The sequence below is a fragment of the Astyanax mexicanus genome, chromosome 13 (assembly GCF_023375975.1).
Source record: "Astyanax mexicanus isolate ESR-SI-001 chromosome 13, AstMex3_surface, whole genome shotgun sequence".
Taxonomy (NCBI): Eukaryota; Metazoa; Chordata; class Actinopteri; order Characiformes; family Acestrorhamphidae; genus Astyanax; species Astyanax mexicanus.
Genome location: NC_064420.1, coordinates 36012743 through 36033571, shown reverse-complemented (window position 1 = coordinate 36033571; position 20829 = coordinate 36012743). Strand labels below are relative to the sequence as shown.

The following is a 20829-nucleotide window of genomic DNA, read 5'->3' as shown; positions in this document are numbered from 1 at the left end:
TTTTGTTTGCAGGGCAAAACACATTTTACTAAGTTTTAGAGTTTACTATTGGAACATTTATTTTGTTGCTTGTGTGGAGGTTTGGTGTGTGAATGACTTCTGCTCTTCACCATAGGTTTTCTGGATGAAAGAATAATATGTAAAATCTCAACAAAAACAGTAAGGTTTTTAATTCACAAACTCTAAGAAATAAAAACCTTTACCCAGTGAGGACACTGGTTGCAAACTAGTGACTATGAGTTTAATATCAGCCTGTTTTTTGTCAGTTTTATCCTACTGGATATTTCTACATACAGCAGATATTGTGGAAACGTTCTGGGAACCTGAAATGTGATCGAACTCTCCGTCCAAGCAAATTCTGCTGTTTCCTCCACTTAGGAGGGGAGTTGAATTACAGCCAAATGTATCAACATTCAGACCACTGAAGGGCAATTTGCCTGCAGACCTGAGCATTTTCACAGTATAAGATAAACATCAGACCACAGTGTTGTTTTGTTTTCTGAACCTGTACTTCACACTAGTGCAGCCTATATGTGAAGGAGGCAAATTAATGTAAAACAGTGGATTAGAGGGAGGGATACAGACATTAAACATTAATAAATAGGGTTTATATAATAAGAAATAAAAATAACCCAAGTGTAACCTACTGACCAGGCCCACTTTTTAGACTGAACTGATGAACTATATATTTTTACAGTGTTACATTAGCTACACCTACACTAATCAGCCTTATACATGGTCTTAAACGGTCTTAATGAAGAGTAGGGACCAAATCTGTGAAATAATAGTAAAAATAACCCGTATAGGGGCTCCAAGTGTTCCAACAGGCTAAGCGCTGCCACTATGATCAAGAGATCGCAGGTCCGAATCCTGTTCTTGTAGCTTGTCATCAGCTGCCGGAGCCCTGAGAGAGCACAATTGGCCTTGCTCTCTCTGGGAGGGTAGATGGCGCTCTCTCCCCACATCACTCCAAAGGGTGATGGCAATCAGCACAAGGCGCCTGTGAGCTGATGTATCAGAACCGAGCAGCTACCCTTTTTCCTCCGAGTGCGCTGTGATGCTACTCAGCAGCAGTTCGAAAAGAGGCGGTGGCTGACTTCACATGTATTGAAGGAGGCATGTGCTAGTCTTCACCCTCCTGGTGGTGGGGCATCACTAGTGATAGGGGAATCCTAATGTTGGGTAATCGGCAGTGTAAATTGGGGAGAAAATGGAAAAAAAAAGAAAAATAGAATTTAAATTAAATAAATAAATAAACCGTATCAAGTAACTAATATAGTAGGAAAGAAAATAGATGGGTTAGTAGAGTGTTAGTAGATTTGAATTAGGTTGCTATATAGCTACTGTAGGTTAATAACTACAAAAAAAGCCGAAAACATACAATATCAATGTTGATTTATTCAGTGACCATTAAACAGAAGATAGAAAATATGGAATGATTAATTTCCATAAATTAAAAAAAGACAACAATGATTAAAATCTCCATATTACTCAGAATACAGTCGTAATAGCACACACTAAAACAAGCCCTTTTTAACATGTAAAATAATACAAACAAGAAGAAATCAATCAAAATAATAACACAAATTTGTATTCATATCTTTAGGTTCTTGGATCAGATATTTAATGTCAAAATAAAGAGCAGGATGAAGGTTTTAAAAGGAATTGACAAGCATTTTTCCAAATAGCAAATTGACAAACAAACTAACAAAAACCTGAGGACCAAGTATGGCTTTTTAATTAAAAAGGACTCTCAATTTTACTAAATTACAGCACATATTACAAATATGTACATTTCACAATTTGACTTAAACTAGGATCAGATTCGAACATTAATAATTACAGTCTAAGGTCTCTAATTATGTTTTATTTTAAAAAGCATGTATAAAGGAACAGATCTTATAAGGCAACAGAGACACTGTATAAAGAAGAGTTGTAGGCACATGGGGTTTGGGTTTACTACTGATTTGACATCACCTCTCTGGACACTGGAAGATCAGAACGCTCAGTGAATTACAGGCCAAATAAAACAACAAGGTTTTAATCAGGGACGTCAGTACACACATACTGAACCTTATATTCAGTATTTAGAGGAAAAAAAGGCTAGAAAAAGAAGGTATGACCACATTTAAAGTTAGTCCAAGACAGCTTATTGCATAGTACTCAATGCACAGTTTCACCACTGGTTTTGTTGTGCAGTCACCCAATTCCTGAGTGCAGATATTTTTGGGAAGCACACTGCATGGCTGATCTGTTGTTGTATCAGTGATCATTTCCTGAAGATATTTTAGATTTCTATCTTTTCCTGTTCCTGTTACTCTTCACCGGATAACAGATACTGACATAATCAATGCAATACTACTGCTGACCGATTGACTAAGAGACAAAAAATATATTGTCATTGTTGTTGAAAAACATTGCAACAATACAGGGCATTGGACCAGATTCATAAATCTCACCAGCCTTTAAATCTCACAAATGACCTTTAGTTTACTCTCTGGAATTCTGTAGATAGAGTGGATGTGTCTGAAATGTTAGAAATGCTGCCTATTCAGACAGGATTCTGAGACAGGAAGGCACACAGTAAGACTAAATCAAAATGTATATATTAAGTCTTTAATTTCATTGGGTGAAAATAATTAATGATAACACAACTATGTTGTTTTCCTCCAATGCTTATTGATGAAATCGCTCAAGCTGGTTAAGCTGGTTCACCAGCATAGAGTATGTTTTGAGCATTGAGTTTGATGGTTTAGGTGCTCTATAAGCATCATCAAACCGACCAAGCTAAACAATCAATATGACCAAGCTTGAGAGGGCTGGTCAACAACCTTCATGACCAGCAGGACCACAGCATGATCAGTACAGCCACGCTGGTAAAAGGCTGGTTAACCAGTGAGCTCACTGGTACAGTGTGTTTTCAATCACCTTGACCATCAAACACCATCTTAGGCTATCTGCAACCAGCTACCAACCAGCAGAAATGAGATTTGGATGTTGTGTTTTGGATGCTTTGCTGTCTTCTGGTCTGCAAGCCCAGTGTTATTTTCCTCGCAGTGCTTCTGTGTGAATTTGGGGCGGCGCTTCTGAAGCAGCACTGAAAAAAAGTGGTGTGTTTGTTTTGCTCTTGAGTTTGAATATCAACGCTCACTGTCCATAACTATAAAAATTCATGATGATTATGGTAATTTTTCCAGTTATGTTTGGTCACATAAGCCTGAATAGCATTTATTATTATTTAAAAGGCACATTTTTGATGTAATAAGATTGGGAATCATGGCAAACTGCAACGACTGCAGTTGAAATAAACTAAACTTTCTTAAGACGGATTTCAGAAGGTAACATGTATATTTTACAATATGGCTCAGCCAGTCAAATAAAAACACAGATCAGATATAGAAACAATGGCGTTTATATGGATGGATCTGAATGCTTTTATCTCCCTTTTTTTCTTCATCGTTCTACATTGCTGCATTTGTTGTAACATTTAATACAATGTTTGTATCCTTAGTAAAAACTGTAATTTAGATTATATATTTGTACTGAGTGTTATGAATCTGGCCCACTGCCACTGAAACCATTATTGATATAAAACATGACCAATAAAATCAATCCTTTATAAAGCTAGTAATACAAAAGTTTTAAAACTGTCATTAACTGACCATCAAATACAGCACCAGTCAAACGTTTGGACACATCCCTCCTGACTTAATGTTTTTTTCTTTATTTTTATTATTTAATTAATTGTAGATTAATACTGAAGACATCGACACTATAAAAAAATGCATATAAAAAAAATGATATGAAATAAAGAAAAAAAGTCAAGTCGGCTTCATTATTTGTCCAACCGTCTTAAAGGAGTTTCTAGAGGTGCTAAGCTCTTGATTTTAAGTTTTTAATATTAATCTACATTGCAGTAAATAATAATAATAAACAACATATGTTAGGGCTGCACGATATTTACATTTTTTTTACAATGCAATGTTCTTTTTTTTTCCATGATATTTATTGCAATATTAAACAATGCAGGGCCCATGACGTCACCAGCCCCGCCCACACCCGCACCTGATTAAGAGCTGAGTCACCGCCAAGCTCTAGGAAGGAAAACAGCAAAACAACAGTAATCGGCTCTTTAATCAGGCATTAAGATGGCTTTTTAAAAGATAAATAAGAGTGTTTTTTCTAGGATTTCTGGGAATAAAAGCCTAAATTCAGCTGTAACTGGAAATATCTTCGCAAAACTGTGCTGGACTGAGGTTCACAACTTTCAACACATGCGTTTACAAGCATGTGCTTAACCATGTGGATGATTAAGGCCATGCGGTTACTTCGTGTTTACTCCTGCCCCCCACCCCATCACTTAGGCTCCCCCTCCCTTTCACGCGTCTCAGGCAGCAGCAGCCTGTCACTCACACAGACACAGAGACAGCGCTGTGTATCTACTTCTTGTGGCAAGAATCAAAACATTGCAACATGACGTGTTTGATATAATTGCTTTAAGTGACATCGCACGTCCATCGCAATGGCGATGCTTAAACAATATATATCATGCAGCCCTAATGTGTGTCCAAACCTTTGACAGGTACTGCACCTTCCAAATGACCACCTTAACTGTAACTGTAGCCCACTATAAAGCCGAGTTGGTGTTGAGAGTTCTGAGGATGTGGTGTGTTGTAGTGGTGTACACTGTAGGTTTAATGAGTGAGCTGTGTGCAAGCCAGTGAAGGAGCCATGCTGTGGCAGTGCTGATGAGGAGGAGGACTTTGACGCAGCTTCAGTAGAATCTTCCTGTATAGGCCAGAGTTCCAGAGCACCCTGACCCAGAGTTCTCCAACAAACACCAGCTAAATACAGACACTCTTCCAGACGTTTCTCCTCCACCCATACTCTTCTACTGTCGCCCCTCAAACTGCTTCATTTGCTTTGGCCATTTGTATTGTAGAACAGAGTAAAGCTGAGTGCCAAAATTCTTCTACCAGTGTGGGAGGCTGGTGCCTGTCGGTGTTTGTTGGGTGGGTGTCGTAAGGCCTTATAACTGCTTTAAGCTGGTAGAGTTGATCCCCCTGACGCAGGGACAGCAAATACAGCACCAATACAGTTTCAGGTCTGACAGTCTCAGAGATGCCAAGTCATAATGTAACAAGGAAGAGGAAGAAGAGAGGGCCAGAGATTCACCATTACTTAAAAGAAGAGGACAGTGACCGGGCTGATCGTCAACTGACCTCTCCTTCTCTCTCTCTGTCACTTTCTCCTTCTATGTCTCCGTCCATTTCTGGGCTCTCCTTTCCATCTCTTTCTCCCTCCCTTTCTCCATCCGTTTCCTGTACCACCTCATCATCTCTATCTTCATTTCTCTCTTTGTTTCTGTCTTCATTCCTCTCTTCGTTTTTGTCCTCAACCCTCTTTCCGCCTCTGTCTCCATCCCTCTCTCCGTCTCTGTCTCCATCCCTCTCACTGTCTCTCTCCAGTTCGTCCTGCATGTCGTCTGTGTTTCCTGAGTCACTGCTGGCCACGGAGCTGAAGGAGGGCGAGTGTCTGTGAAAGAGAACAATCAGAGCAAAGCCTTTAATCCAAGCCAGAACACAAGAGCTATACAGCAGTTCACTCAGTTGAATACAATTAGAAACATTTCCCCAAATACATATATACTTAAAGCTCAATAAATATATTCTTAAAGTATTAATTCTACTATAAGTCCATTTGTTTATTCTTATCAATCTCTCTTTATCTCTTTACTGAACAGACAGTTTTAAGTGGGTACGACATTGCTTAAAAAGTAATCTAGCCTGAATCGCTAAGAATGAAAGTTCAGAATTTTGATTTTAAGAATGAATCAGAATGAATGTTTTCTAATGTATTCAAATGTCTAGATAATTAAAGGCTAAACCATGGTATGATTGTTTCATCAGAACTGGATACAGGGCCCTTTCTGGTGAGAATGGGTAATTACACAGAACATGCGGAAGAATCATTTTAAACTGGGCGGGTGTGATGCGGTCTCCTTTCAGAGCGGATGAATCCAATTCCAGGTTATGTTCAGTCAGAGAGAGAGAGATAGCGCGCTTAGTCAGAAATTTCAACACACTTTGTTTTTACTATGAGTGAATGAGCTACTAAGCTCTGAGTTTCCCCTTCTGAAGTCTCCATTGCTCCACCAGCCGCTCTTGTTCAGAAAAACTGAGCCGGATCCTCTTACAGAGGCTGTACCTGTGACGTAAATTCATAAAGACGCGTGACATGCTCAAATGAACTCCTGCGAAAAGCGACCCGACACCCCAGTTTTTAGAATAAATATATTAGGCTTAGCAGGTAAGGTCATTTCAGCACACTGGCACCAATATTAAAACACAATATTTTGTCCCTTCTCCACTCAGAAATGCTTCTGCTTTCAGTTTAGGAACAAAATAATACAGACTGCCAATTTAATTTTCCTTCAACTTCCTTTTGTCCCCCACAGTTCCCCTGAACATTCAACACTGTGGAAACTAGAAGCTAAAATGATCAGTAGTGACTAATAATGTTCTTTTTCACTTTGCATCATCACAAAAAACACAATAAAAGTGCATCATGATTCACTGTCAATTTTGAGTTTTATGCTACAGAGTATGTCAAGACAATTTATGCCAATTTATGCCTGTTCCTGCTAACACTTTCCTACTTTCACAGTTTAACTTCAGAGAAATAAGGACACATAAATGCATAACTATAAAGGCTCACAACAGCTTAGGTCACTTGCATGGGCTATACCATAGACTTGGCTTTTAAATTCCGCCTCTAAACACACCTGCCAGTGGCCTCGGAGCCCCTGATGAGCCTGCGGCACGTCTCCATCTGTACGTCCAGTCCTCTCTTCATACTGCACATCTCCATGTACTCATGCAGGTGTCTGGTCATGTCGTTCTTGGCTGTGGCCAGCTCCAGCTGCAGAGACAAGAACAACAACCTCAGACCCAGAACAGGACTAACACAGAAAAATCAATCAAATATAACTCAACCGCTCCTCCCTCACCTCGATCTGTCCGATAGTGGCCTGGTACTCCTGCTCTCTGGTTTTAAAGATGGACTCAGTCTCATTTATCAGACTGCGCAGACTCCCATCCTGAAAGAACCATAGACAACAACTTACTATATATATATATATATATATATATATATATATATATATATATATATATATATATATATATATATATATAAAGCTGTATAATAACATGGTAGATTTATATTTATTACTGGTGTTAAAAAATAATTGGTTAAGAAACATAGAGTGAGCATGGATCGGATTGTGAGCTTTTATTTATATTAAAATTATGTTAATCGGATGAAAAGTTAATAGTGTTCAAGCTGTGTTACATTAAATCATGCCTTTTTCCACACTCTCTACTTTCAAAACAAAGGCAATTAATGCGAAAAAAGTAAAAAAAAAAAAAATAAATAAATAAAAATATTTGTATTTATTGGGGGCCAACAATGAAAATATTAATGTGGCTGATACAGAAACATTTTACTAATAAAATGAGCCTAAATTAGCATTAATTTAAATGAAATACTTAATATAAAATCATTTTTAACAGTGTTAGTACAGATTTGATTTGATTTTGAGTTGTGAAACATGACTCAGTCAATAATAGTCATCTTTCTTACATCTTTCTTACAAACAAATAAATAAAGAAACTTGTTCAGAACATTTTATGCCACAAACATTGCAATAAAATACATATTATAGCATTAAAGGAAAACTCTGGTGTGAAATTGGGAACTTTGGGTGTAGTAAAACATGAGCTTGTGCACTTTTAAAGTTCTTAATGCCTCGTTTTTTAAATGTCAGGGCTTTCTAGATTCTACCAATGAGGTGTGGGGCTAATTTGAGCCTGGATAACAGTGTAAAAAGCTATTTATCTGCAGGGGCAGGAACATGCTCCGCATCACCTAGTCTAAAGGGTGTTTGGACAAATGAAAAAAACTGCTGGGTCGAAGAAAGCTGCAGGAGAATGGAGGTGGGTTATTAAACAAAGGTAAGTACTCTTCATCATGTTTTACTACACCAATAGTCAATTTCACACCGGAGATCTCCTTTAAAGTCACAGTTTATCAGTTTTCTTCAAAGTAATGAAAGTGAAAGCAGCAAACACACTATCAACACCTAATGGCAGTGCTGTAGTAAATAAATAGCAGTAAAAGCTTGAGTGGTGGAAGAGGGCTGATTAATCTGACCTGCTCCTGTGTCTCTCCCTGGCAGTCAGCAGCACAGGCTGCATTAGACACAGCACCAGCAGAAGCTCCAGCAGCACTGGTATTAATCACAGGGCTGTTAGCAAAATCCTCCCACAGCAGCAGCGTTTCCTCCGTCTCCTCCCAGGCCAGACTGTCACAGTCATCGTCAAAGTCAAACGTCTCTCTCCTGAAACAAAACACTATCTGAGTATATACTGTATTTATGTATGTATTTATGAGTATATAATGTATTTATACATGAAAACAAGAGATAAAGAAGAAAGAGGAGAAGCTAAAACAGCATCCTCCTCTACACAACACTGTAAGAAAATGTATCTATTTTCTAAAACAAAACAAATTTGGATTTTTTATTTTTATTTTTCTTGGAAAAAGAACCCAAAATTAATTTGAAAGAGAGGTGAATTTTTTTACTCTTCAAAAAAATCCAAAGCATCGTGAAATTTTGAACACTGTAACTGTCATTCCACTGTATAACCACTAGGCGGCAGTATACCATAAGCAACAAGCAGCAAAACACCCAAAGATCTTTCTGTATTTAATCCTGCTAAAAAGGACATTACATGGACTTGATAATGTATGTTTGCAGATTCTTATTTGAGCTGTAAGTGTTTATTTGCTTAATAAAACATTAATATTATATTAAATACAAATAACACAAATACAAAAGTATATACATCTCTGGAAAAAATGAAGAGACCACTTTAGTTTCTGAATCAGTTTCTTTGATTTTGCTATTTATAGGTATATGTTTGAATAAAATGAACATTTTTGTTTTATTCTATAAACTACATACAACATTCCTCCCAAATTCTAAATAAAAATAGTAATTTAGAGCATTTATTTGCAGAAAATGAGAAAAGGACGAAATAACAAAAATATCTTTCAGTTCTTAAACAAGTTTATATTTATAAAGTTCAGAAATCAATATTTGGTGGAATAACCCTGGTTTTTAATCACAGTTTTCCTGCATTTTGGCATGTTCTCCTCCACCAGTCTTACACACTGCTTTTGGATAACTTTATGCCACTCCTGGTGCAAACATTCAAGCAGTTCAGTTTGGTTTGATGGTTTGTGATCATCCATTTTTCTTATGATAATATTCCGGAGGTTTTCAATTTGATAAAAACAAAGAAACTCATCTTTTTTAAGTGGTCTTATTTTCTAAATGATATATTCTACATTGTACATTATTACTGAAGTCTGTAACTTGGGGTTGGTAAGCTGCTGGCTGTGACTTACAGCTGGTTGAGCATGCGCTTCATCTCGTCAGTGATGTTCAGAGATCCCGCCACCTCCTCCTCACGATCACCACCATCCGCCTCTGCCTGCACACCGTCCTCCTCACACACACTCTTACGCTCCCTCATCTTACACGCCGCAGACACCTTCAGCACACACACACACACACACACACACACACACAAATACAAAACTACAATTCAATTACCCTTCATATCAGCAGCAAGAGCAGACCAGGGACAGTGTGTATCCTCAGTCACTTCACCCTCAAATCACACTGAACACGCTCACTCAGCCTGCGTGCTGCTGTAAACACTGAGCATTACTCTTCTCATTAATGCTGTTTAATACTGTGAGACTACTGCTAGCATATTACACAGAGCATACACACCCATATTACTGCTGTGTGCACAGTCAATTCAATTAAGATAAGCATCAGAAACACACTGTAGAAGCTCAAATTAGCAATGTAATGCAATATAGGAAATGGATAGAAATAGCAATGCCATATTGTTATGGGAAGTAGGGGTGTGCAATATTATATCGTATACAATATATTGTGACAGAAATATCATGATATTAAAAATCTATATCGTGATAATAGGGATGGTTTGTCTTAAAAGTAGTCTATTATTTACTGTGAAGCTTTAGGTGCATTTATTGTATAATTGTTTTAGTTTGCAGTTTATATGCATGCACTAAATATTCTGCAATATTTTTTGCTGCATTATATTATTTTATGCTGTATTATTTATTTTGCCACATTATGATTATGCTGTTATACTATTATACTATATTCCTGAAATTAATGAATAATTTTTCTGTTTTCCTCTTTTGCCAAGTATATCGGTATCGCAAAAATACCCTGAAATATCGTGATATTATTTTTGAGTCATATCGCCCACCCCTAATGGGAACATACTAGGCAGATACTAGGCAACAAAATGAGCAAATTATAAAATAGCATATAGTAAAAGATAAATAATAAAAAAAAAATAATAATAATAATGTGCAGAAAATGCAGTAGAATACAACTACAATAGACAGGATGAAGTGTCTAGTAAAGCAACTTATATTGTGACAAATATATAGGTATGCATTATGAATATAGTATAATTCATGTATACAGTATAATTAAAATGTATAATGAAAAGCAGTTTGCAGTAAAAGTAAAGAAACAACTGCATCAAAACAATGACTATATAGAGTTATGTAAACCACCGTCAATGATATGAAGATCAGAGTAAATTGTGCAACGAAGGGCCCTAATTTATTTATTTAGCCACCCACACATTTTTGAGGTTGTGAATTTAGTCGGATAATTGTTCATTTGACATTTTTTATAATTGTTACAAAAAATAAAAATATTAAAAAAATACAATTTTAAAATGGCTACATTTTTAATGCACAAAATAACAGAAAAAAATAAAAGCACATTGTTAAAATCAGAGTCTATGTAGTTTTGCTGAATTGAAAGTATTATATTGCATTTCATTTTAAATTCTGTGTTTTATACCATCTCTAATGTATAATACCGGTATTACTGATTAAACAAAAAGTCTCCCCAAAGGGATATATATATTTTTTTTTATTCTCTTTGTCTGAAGAGAATTAAAGCAGACGTCAATATTGTTTTACTTGTTTCTGAAATCTTTTCTCGTAAGACAAAAAGGGAGATCAACCTCAGAGCAACATCAGTGCTTAACTGTGGGGGGTTCTGAACACAAATAAACACAAATACAAAATTTAAAAAGAATGAGCATGAACTATTTTTGAAGTATAGTAGAAAGATTTATGATAAATGATAAGATTGAGGAGGTGAGATTAGTCTGATTAGGCCACAAAAAAGAAAATCTTGTTTCTCAGAAGCACTAAAGTTTATACAGAGATTACTTGCAGTATTTAAGCCTGAACTAAGCCCACTTTAAAGGGACACCATCACACTGGCTGTTTTATTCCATGTGTCTGCATGTCGTACCGCTTTCTGGTCTGGAGGTGCTCTGGAGGGACTGACGTGAAACATTTTGCTCATGTCTTCAGAATTCCTCTGCTGGGCCACATCACACAACTTGGCTGTGATGTCGATGCGTCTACAGATGTCCATATCCACCTTCATGGCTTTTTCTTGGATTTTGGAGTCCAGTTCTGACATTTGCTGTTTGGTGAAAAAAGAAAAAACAACTTTGTCAACCTGATGCAGAGGTTATTCAATATCCAGTGTAGAGAAAGATGAACAAAGTTTAAAAAGTGATATACAGCTCTAAAAAATTAAGAGATCACTTAAAAATGATGAGTTTCTTTGATTTTACCAAATTGAAAACCTCTGGAATATAATCAAGAGGAAGATAGATGATCACAAGCCATCAAACCAAACTGAACTGCTTGAATTTTTGCTCCAGGAGTGACAAAGTTATCCAAAAGCACTGTGTAAGACTGGTGGAGGAGAACATTGAAATTGATTTATTGAAATATTGATTTCTGAACTCTTAAAACTTGAGCTATGAATATGAACTTGTTTTCTTTGCATTATTTGAGTTCTGAAAGCTCTACATCTTTTTGTTATTTCAGCCATTTTCTGCAAATAAATGCTCTAAATAACAATATTTTTATTTGGAATTTGGGAAACATGTTGTCAGTAGTTTATAGAATAAAACAACAATGTTTATTTCACTCAAATATATGCATATAAATAGAAAAATCAGAGAAACTGATTCAGAAACTGAAGTGGTCTCTTAATTTTTTTCCAGAGCTGTATGAGAACGTCAGAGAACTTTTTGGGAAATACGAGGTCAGTTTCCCAGACAGGGATTAAACATAAGACTTCAAATATATTTTCTTATTATTAAAAAAAAGTTCTCCATTCAAAATTACCCACAGGGGCAGTTTTCCAGACAGGGATTAAACATATTCCTGGACTACACAGCTTTTAAAGCTTTTAATTCTACATTGAAAGGAAAATATATAGTCCAGATATTTTCCTCTGTCTAGGAGCAGAAAGAGACTAACACTATTAAAACTGAGGAGAATGAAGATTCTTTTTCTGGACGTAGGCAGAGCTACACTTAGTTCCGAGGCCAAGAACACAGAGATACTTTACACCTCACTGCCAGTCAACAGTGTGTGATTTACTGTCCCTCCACAGCTTCACTGAGGATAGAGTAGGAGTCAGCCAGCCCTACAGATTAGAATATTTCCTCAGTCAGGTTCAGACATCACTTCCCAAATATGCGTCAGGCTTGAGTCAGGTTCAGATTTCACATATATGTTCTCACAGCCTTTAACTTCTATTTTATACTGCATTTGACTTGCATTTCTCCTTGCTTTGGGATTCATTCGATTTTTTTCAGAATCTAGATCCTGTTTCACACTCAGTTCAGTTCAGTTTGGATCAGGTTTGGTTCTGTCAGGTTGACCTGGGACAAAAAGTTCTCAGGCTATATTTGAGTTCTGAAGAAAAACATACAACTCTACTGAGAACACACAAGAATCACATATTAGACACATGCAAATATACAGACAATGCTTTTTATTTTTTAATTTTGATTGAAACACAAACAAAAATATGTATGACACATAGCAGCAATTGTCTGTACCTCTCTGTTATTTACATTTTTCAGTTGTCAGACTTGTGGCAGTTGTTCTCTACATTGTGTCACAACTAAACCTTGACTGGACCAATAGAAATATATATAAAAAAATACTTTTAAAATCTTTTTAAGAGAGCTAACTTAACTCCATTACATTTGACATTTTGACAATATTGAATATATAATATATGATATACCTTTTCTATTCAAAAGATCTTGTATAAATGTATTTTAATATATGTTACAAATACAGTATGTGTTGGATATTCAGAAGAATATGTATTTGTATCTGTATTTTAATATGCATGCCATTTGTATTTTATTTAGTAAGCAGGATTTTGTTCTGTGTTCAAGTGCAGCAATTCAGTCTGTATTGCTGTAAGAAAGGCAGCAGCTGGATGCAATCAATTGAGCAATCTTTGTAAGGAGTGTTATAAGAATGCAAGTATGCAACAGTGATAAAAATGCTAAAAAAATAAGCAATTTGTCTTATGATTGATGCGACAGCTCTTTATAATATGAAACAAGCAACTTAAAAAAAGCAATATTAATACGATAAATGAGTAGCTCTAGAAAAAAAAAATGAGACCACTTAAAAATGATGAGATTCTTTGATTTTACCAACTTGAAAACATCTGGAATATTATCAAGAGAAAGATGGATGATCACAAGCCATCAAACCAAGCTGAACTGCTTAAGTTTTGCACCAGAGTTGGATAACCAAAGTTATCCAAAAGCAGTGTGTAAGACTGGTGGAGGAGAACATGCCAAGATGCACGAAAACTGTGATTAAAAAACAGGGTTATTCCACCAAATATTGATTTCTGAACTCTTAAAACTCTTAATCTTTATGATTTTGAACTTTTTTTCTTTGCATTATTTGAGGTCTGAAAGCTCTGCATCTTTTTTTTTGTTGTTTCAGTCATTTCCCATTTTTTACAAATAAATGCTCTAAATGACAAGGAGAAATGGGGAAAATGTTGTCCATAGTTCATAAAATAAAACAACAATGTTCATTTTACTCAAACATATACCTATAAATAGCAAAATCAGAGAAAATGATTTTTTCAGAGCTGTATATTAACTGTTGTCCAGTTGATGATCAGGGCCCAGTGCTAGAATGAGTCATTCTAGAGATGCACTTGATCATGTGTAATGATAAAATGTGGCGCATGGTATTAAATGACTGCGTTACTCAGAGCTTTCACTCTGTTAGAGGCTCAAAGCATCTCAACAAGATTATGAAAGTTCATAATTAAAGCAGTGAGAGCAGATGGTACAGCTCTGGACGTTATGAGAGACAGAGAGCAGATGCTTTGGTGTTAAAGCTAGTTAAAGACTGGGCAGAGAAGAGAAGGGAAGGGATAGTGAGGAGCTGTGTTCAGCAGAACTCCAGGACTGTGGTTCTCTGGTTATTCATGGCAGTTCTGTGAACATACGCGTTCCAGGCCATAAAATATGGAGCAGTCATGGCAGTGGTTTATGGCTGTGGCAGTGTGAGGAGCCAGGTCCGCTGAACATAAGCGAACAATGAGCATCTGTGTGGGGCCAGAGACCTGACTGATCTACTGCTTGTTTTATTTATCTTACTGTGCTCTTTTAGCGATGCAGCTGCTACAGGAATTTGCTTAAGAGTTCTGAATCATTTGCGTGAGACAGAACTAATTGGGTGCAATTAAGATAAGAGGAACTTTTAATGTGGAACACATAAGTTCTCTTGTAAAGCTTTACAGCTATGGAACAAAAAGGAAAGATAATAAAATATCTGCTTGTTTATTATTCAAATAACACAAACACAGAGGCCAATCAGTATATTATGACCACCTCCTTGTTTCTACACATATCTTTTCATTTTTTTCAGCTCCACTGATAATATAGAAGTACTTTGTATTGCTATAATTACAGCATCTGTTTCTCTGCATACATTATAATGCTCCTAACAAGCTGATCTCAAACGGTTTAGTCTTTCAGGGGGTTCTGGGGTAATTTTATCTTTTATGAGGGGTCCTCTGCGATTTTATTCCCGTCCAGAACAACCATGTATGTGTTTTTTTTTTCTCTCATACGTCCTCTGAGAAAATTACAGTCAGAATGACCTATTGTTCTTCGCTGAACTTTGTGGTCCTCCAGTAATTTTAGTTCAGTCCGGACACACATCTCTGAGTTTTGTCTCCTCACATTTAATAAAATAGCTGTTTGTCCACTGCTATGCACCGTAATTACACTTTAGGTGTGCGTTTCCATAGAGATCCATGCAAACACAACAATGAGTGGAAATGGAGGAGCTACTGAATGCAATGTCATGTGACTGAGAAAGCCAAAAAACTCAAAATTCAATTGCACTCCGGATGCAAGAATTTTATAACTAAGTAGAAGGGTAAAATATTTTTCACAGACATCCCCCTGAAAAACTAATCCCGTCAAGATAGGGCTTTAGTGTGTAGTGTGCTGGTTTTAGTTGGTCAGACACAGCAGTGCTGCTGGAGTTTTTAAACACCTCAGTATTACTGCTTGCCACTGCCAAAGGACTAGAGGATGATCTACAAGGTGGAATAGCTAGGCAGGAGTATCTAATAAAGTGGACAGTGAAAGGAAACAGTGTTTAAAAACTCCTGCAGCACTGCTGTGTCTGATCCACTCACACCAGAAGTGTTAAAACAAGGATAAAGTCAGTCATAATATTCTGACTGTACTGTATATTAGTAGCCAGTAATACAGTCTAAACCAAAAGATGGCCACTGGCTTATTAAGCATCACTAAGAGCACTTAACAACTGTCCATTATCGCAAACGAAGAATACTTACATCAGTCATGAGACTCTTAAAGACGACCAGCTCTGTTTTAAGGCGTTCTACTTTCTCACTTAGCTCTCCTTGTATGGCTTCAGACTCCTGGGCGCTCTATGGGAAAAACACAAGCAAAAACCACATTATAACAATACTGTGAAAAGACAGCTTAACTTTAAACAGCTAATATTGATACAATAAACTGTAATATATATATATAATATATATACATGTATAAAAAAAATAAGAGACCACTTCAGTGTCTGAATCAGTTTCTCTGATTTTGCTATTTACTTTTCCAGAGCTGTATATTAATATTGTTAATGTATTAATATAAATTAATATCAGTGCTTGAACAACACTGACCCAACTGTACATTTCATTACAGAGAGCAGCACTATTAGTCTTCAGTTCTTTACTACCATCACAAATGTATTGTAATTAATATTCTGAAAATACATGCTATAAATGTGAAACTGAGGGTTGAGGATTGTTATGAAAAGCTTAAGATTGTCACCCACTATAAGCCTCACTCAAACTCCAACAGGCACGCTGACCAACGCCAACCTCCCTCACAAGATAACACCTCACAACCTATACAGGTGCGATTGTTCTGTAGCCATGTTTTGAGGTAACACTTTTTGATCAAATTACATACTGCTATTATGTAAGTAAATAAAGCATAACAATGAAGACCTCCAGCATTAGCAGTTCCAAAGAACATCTGCTGCTGTAAAAACATCTGGTGCCCAGTTTAAACTGCCCAGTTATAGTGAAACACTGGAAGATTTGATTAGCAAGCCGATTAAAATCTGTTTACTGAACCCAGAAGCCAGAAATGAACCTGGACGATGATTTAAACAGAACAGCTGAAAGATGTGTGGCAGTGGAGAGCAGCTCTCACCTCCTGTAAAGTCTCCACCATGGACTCCATCTGTTGGCGCTTGGACAACTCCTCCTCCCATCTGGAACACAGTACACACATGTGGTTTATACATCTTATGTGAAGACAAGAAACACATGCAGAAACACAGCGCTGCCCGGAATTAACATGATTTAGATGTGTCAAGTGGATGCAAATGATTAAAGTGTTTTTCCCGCCAAAATAAATGAACTGATTGGCAGCAGTTGTGTTGGTGTAACATGTTTTAGTCATGTGCACACACAACTGACACACCTGAATCATCATTTAAACTGAAGTTTAAAGCATATTTTTGCAGTGCAGATTTAACAGGCACGGTATGATGTCATCAAAGAGAAAGCATCTACATCCACTTCATTATCGTGGGTAATTAGATCATAGTTAAACTCGAGAGTTTACATGAGGAAAAGCAGTAGTCAGATTTTTGCTTTATAATCAGTCAATAAACTCAGTATGTTGACCATAAACAAATTGGTCTGCTGATAAAATATCATAAAATACAAAAATGAAATGTATGCTTGAGTGTTTACAAAAATAATATATGTAATCATAATAAAAATGAGACAAATTAATTAAATAATACAGGCTATGGTTTCCTCTGGTCTATTATTATGAAATTTGAAAAGAAAAGTACAGTAGACAGTTATCCTCTTCAAAAATGGTCCAGCAGAGGCACTGCCACTATGATCAGGAGATTGCTGGTTCGAATCCCGGTCATTTAGCTTGCCATCAGCTGCCGGAGACACGAGAGAACATGTGATGCTGTATGTGTGTGTGCTGTAAATCTACCCTGTAATGCTATTTTAGCAGCAGTTAAGAAAGAGGCGTTGGCTGACTTCACATGTATCGGAGGAGGCATGTGCTAGTTTTTACCTTAGCACATGTGGATTAGCAGACTAGCAGATGAACAGGTGATACAATTGCCAAAAAAATGGAAGAATTTTTTCAATAAAAACATTTATAATCAAAATTGTTGATTATGCACAAAAGTGCACAGACTGAGAAATTCGACAATACTACAGGTAAAAATATATACATATTAACTAATAACGATAACTTAGCTTAAATGCAGTTATCTTTATCAGATTTTATAATTAGATTTTTTAATCTGTTTACATGACTACTTAAATGATCAGATAACTAGAAGAATCAAATTAGAAACATGCATGTAAACAAACTCAAACTTTAAAGGCCATTAAAGACAAAAATACATTGCATAACAGGTGACATAATGCATTTAAAGAATTTATCTAGATAAAGATGCATGAACTCAAGTCTTAAATATACTAAATAAGGCTTAATATACGAGGCATTCATTAGAGTAATAACAGAGAAAAGAACCACCCCTCTAACAAACGCATGACAACAAATTGGCCCTAACTAAACGCCTCGTAAAGGGTTTTATCATGCTTCCTTACAATTGCTATGGTGATGGGAGAGGGCTATAGAGCATGCAAGCAAGGCCTTAAAAGTGGAACATCTGATTCACTTCCTCTAAAGAAGTTCACTGAGCTGCTCGTCTTTGTTGAGTGTTGTCGTGCTGGGTGTCACGCAGCAGATGCTCAGTTTTAAACCTCACGGTTTGTTTCTTGCTGATTTATGGCGGGTCACTGGTGGACAGTTTAACTGTGTCAAGTCTCTGATGTTCTGATGTTCCCAGAGTTTCCTACCTCACTGCAGCATCAGTTATGCTATAGTAACTGAATTCAAACATTAACAACTAAGGGTTTATATATACAATCAAAAAGCAAAAGGACTGAAGAACACATCGGTAACATTGGTATGTCTGTGTTGAACCATTTAAATAAACCAAGTTCTCTCTCTCTTTTTTAATTAAATAAATACATTTACGAACACTTTGTGTAGCAAATTTAATATCAATTACTGTTTTTTGCTTATTTATCATACAAGACAAAATATAAAATGTGATATGCAGCTCTGGAAAACAATTAAGAGAGCACTTCAGTTTCCCTGATTTTGCTATTTATAAGTATACGTTTGAGTAAAATGAACATAATTGTTTTATTCTATAAACTACAGATTTTCTTCTTTCAAATAAGAATTTTGTCATTTAGACCATTAATTCGCAGAAAATGAGAAATTCAAGCAGTTCATCTTGGTTTGAGGGTTTGTGATCATCCATCTTCCTCTAGATTATACTCCAGAGGTTTTTAATTAGGTAAAATCAAAGAAACTCATAATTTGTAGGTGGTCTCTTGTGTTTTCCAGTCTATATTTTACTATTTATTAATATATTTTCTATTTATTTGTTTGTCCCATAAACAGTAAGTTTTAGCTGCAATATATATATATATATTAATATATATATATATATATATATATATATATACACACATATATATATATATATATATATATATATACACATAAAAACATGATACAGACACACGCATACAGATGTTGAGATAAAAAGTTAATGACTCAAACAAAGGTGCTAACAATTTTTAGTTAGTAGAATGTTTTTTATTTAACATTTTTAAATGTTCTGGTAATGGTAATGATCTGGTTGCTGCAATAATGTTTAATTTTTAGTTTTGAGAATATTACTTGTTTAAGTTTCCAAAATGTTTTCGAAATGTTTACTAATTTGCAGCAAAAATGTTTCCCAAACATTCATCAAGCTAGAAACGTTATGTGAGGAACGTTCTAATAACATTGTGAGGCAATCCATTATCACGCCACATGTTTTTAGAATGTTCCTGGAACTTTGTTTCTGTAACGTTATAGCATAACCTTCCTGGAACCTTTTCCAAACATTTTTAAAATGTTCCCATAATGTTCTTGTAACGTAAACTGCGATATTATAAAAAACCCTAAACTGATTTCTCTGACCCAAAATTACATTAAATAATGCACTCTGTTCATCCAAAAATAAATCAAATAAATTGTAATGAGCAGATATACGCCTCTGGCTATACGCCTCTGGCTCTGGGTAATAAATGTTCCTACAATGTTCTTTGTTAGCTGGGAAAATAGTTTTTTTTTTTTTTTTAACTATGTTTTTTTCTGTTCCTGTGTTGCAGCAGGTTTTCAGATGAAGGCGTTTGACTGATGATTCTTGTGGTCAGTGTTAAATGAAAGTCCTCAGGCAGCTTTTCTGTGGTGAGATCTTCACTCCCTGGGATGCCATTCATTCCTCTCATAGTCCAGGGATTACACACCGCTACCCTTCATCTGGAGCAGACACAGAGCATCTCAGAACATCTTGTAAAAGCAGGTTTGAGTCTGTGGAGGCAAGTGCTGACTCAGCCGGCCGAGACGCAGACAGGGTCAGCTGGTCTGCAGACAGAGCTCATAAAGGGCTTGAGGAGCCTGTTAGAACTGCATTAATACACAAACTCTACTAACAGAGGAATGCAGAGGTATTACATGCTTACTGCATCAGCTTACTGCATGTTAAGCCATCTGCTGCATTGTTCTCCCACTCTCTGGGATTGTCTGGGATTCATGTTTTAATTTACATTATGAGAAACAAATAATGAGAAAATACTTTTGAGGTCAGGGAATTTCTCCCCTCAGAGAGAAAGTCTATCTGATCTTCTGTCTGTCTGACGTCCTTAGATGACCCCGGGAGGGAAAAGACACTTTCTAAGCCACGCAGATATGCAGTGGATCATGGTCTGGCTAATTCTTTAAGCCAAACATCAGCTTGACTAAGCTCAGACATAAATCATTTTCAGACTGGAAACACAAACAGTTCTAGTTCTGTGCTTTCAGAACATTTATAGAATGTATTTTCTAGCTACATTTATTACATTTATACCTGGACCTGTCACAACTTATCATTAGGACTGGAAGATATTGGAAAATATGACATTGCGATATTTTGCTGCTCTGCAATGTAAATTGCGATATTATAAAACCCATGAATTGATGTTAATGATCCTAAATGTAATGACATTAAATAATGCACTATATGTATCCAAAAATAAATCTAATGAATTGTAATGGGAAGTTACAAGCTTCTTCTGGGAACTAAAATTGTTCAATTTTCTTTTGTATCAAGCAGCAAAAGCCTGAGGAATTTAATTGAATTTGC

The 20829-nt window shown here is 36.2% G+C and overlaps 1 protein-coding gene across 1 annotated transcript in view; it reads right to left on the bottom strand.

Annotated features, from left to right (window-relative positions):
* Positions 1-1378: 1378 nt before the first annotated feature.
* iffo2a (intermediate filament family orphan 2a) overlaps positions 1379-20829 on the bottom strand; it is a 36217-nt gene continuing 16766 nt past the window's right edge. Inside the window, exons 2-9 of the mRNA XM_007246329.4 lie at positions 16752-16812; positions 15866-15961; positions 11453-11629; positions 9475-9620; positions 8215-8401; positions 7010-7099; positions 6785-6921; positions 1379-5535 (exon numbers count right to left, since the gene is read on the bottom strand). Of these exons, the coding sequence (XP_007246391.3) occupies positions 5214-5535; positions 6785-6921; positions 7010-7099; positions 8215-8401; positions 9475-9620; positions 11453-11629; positions 15866-15961; positions 16752-16812 (1216 nt within the window). The 3' untranslated portion in view covers positions 1379-5213. The remainder of the gene's footprint in view (positions 5536-6784; positions 6922-7009; positions 7100-8214; positions 8402-9474; positions 9621-11452; positions 11630-15865; positions 15962-16751; positions 16813-20829) is intronic.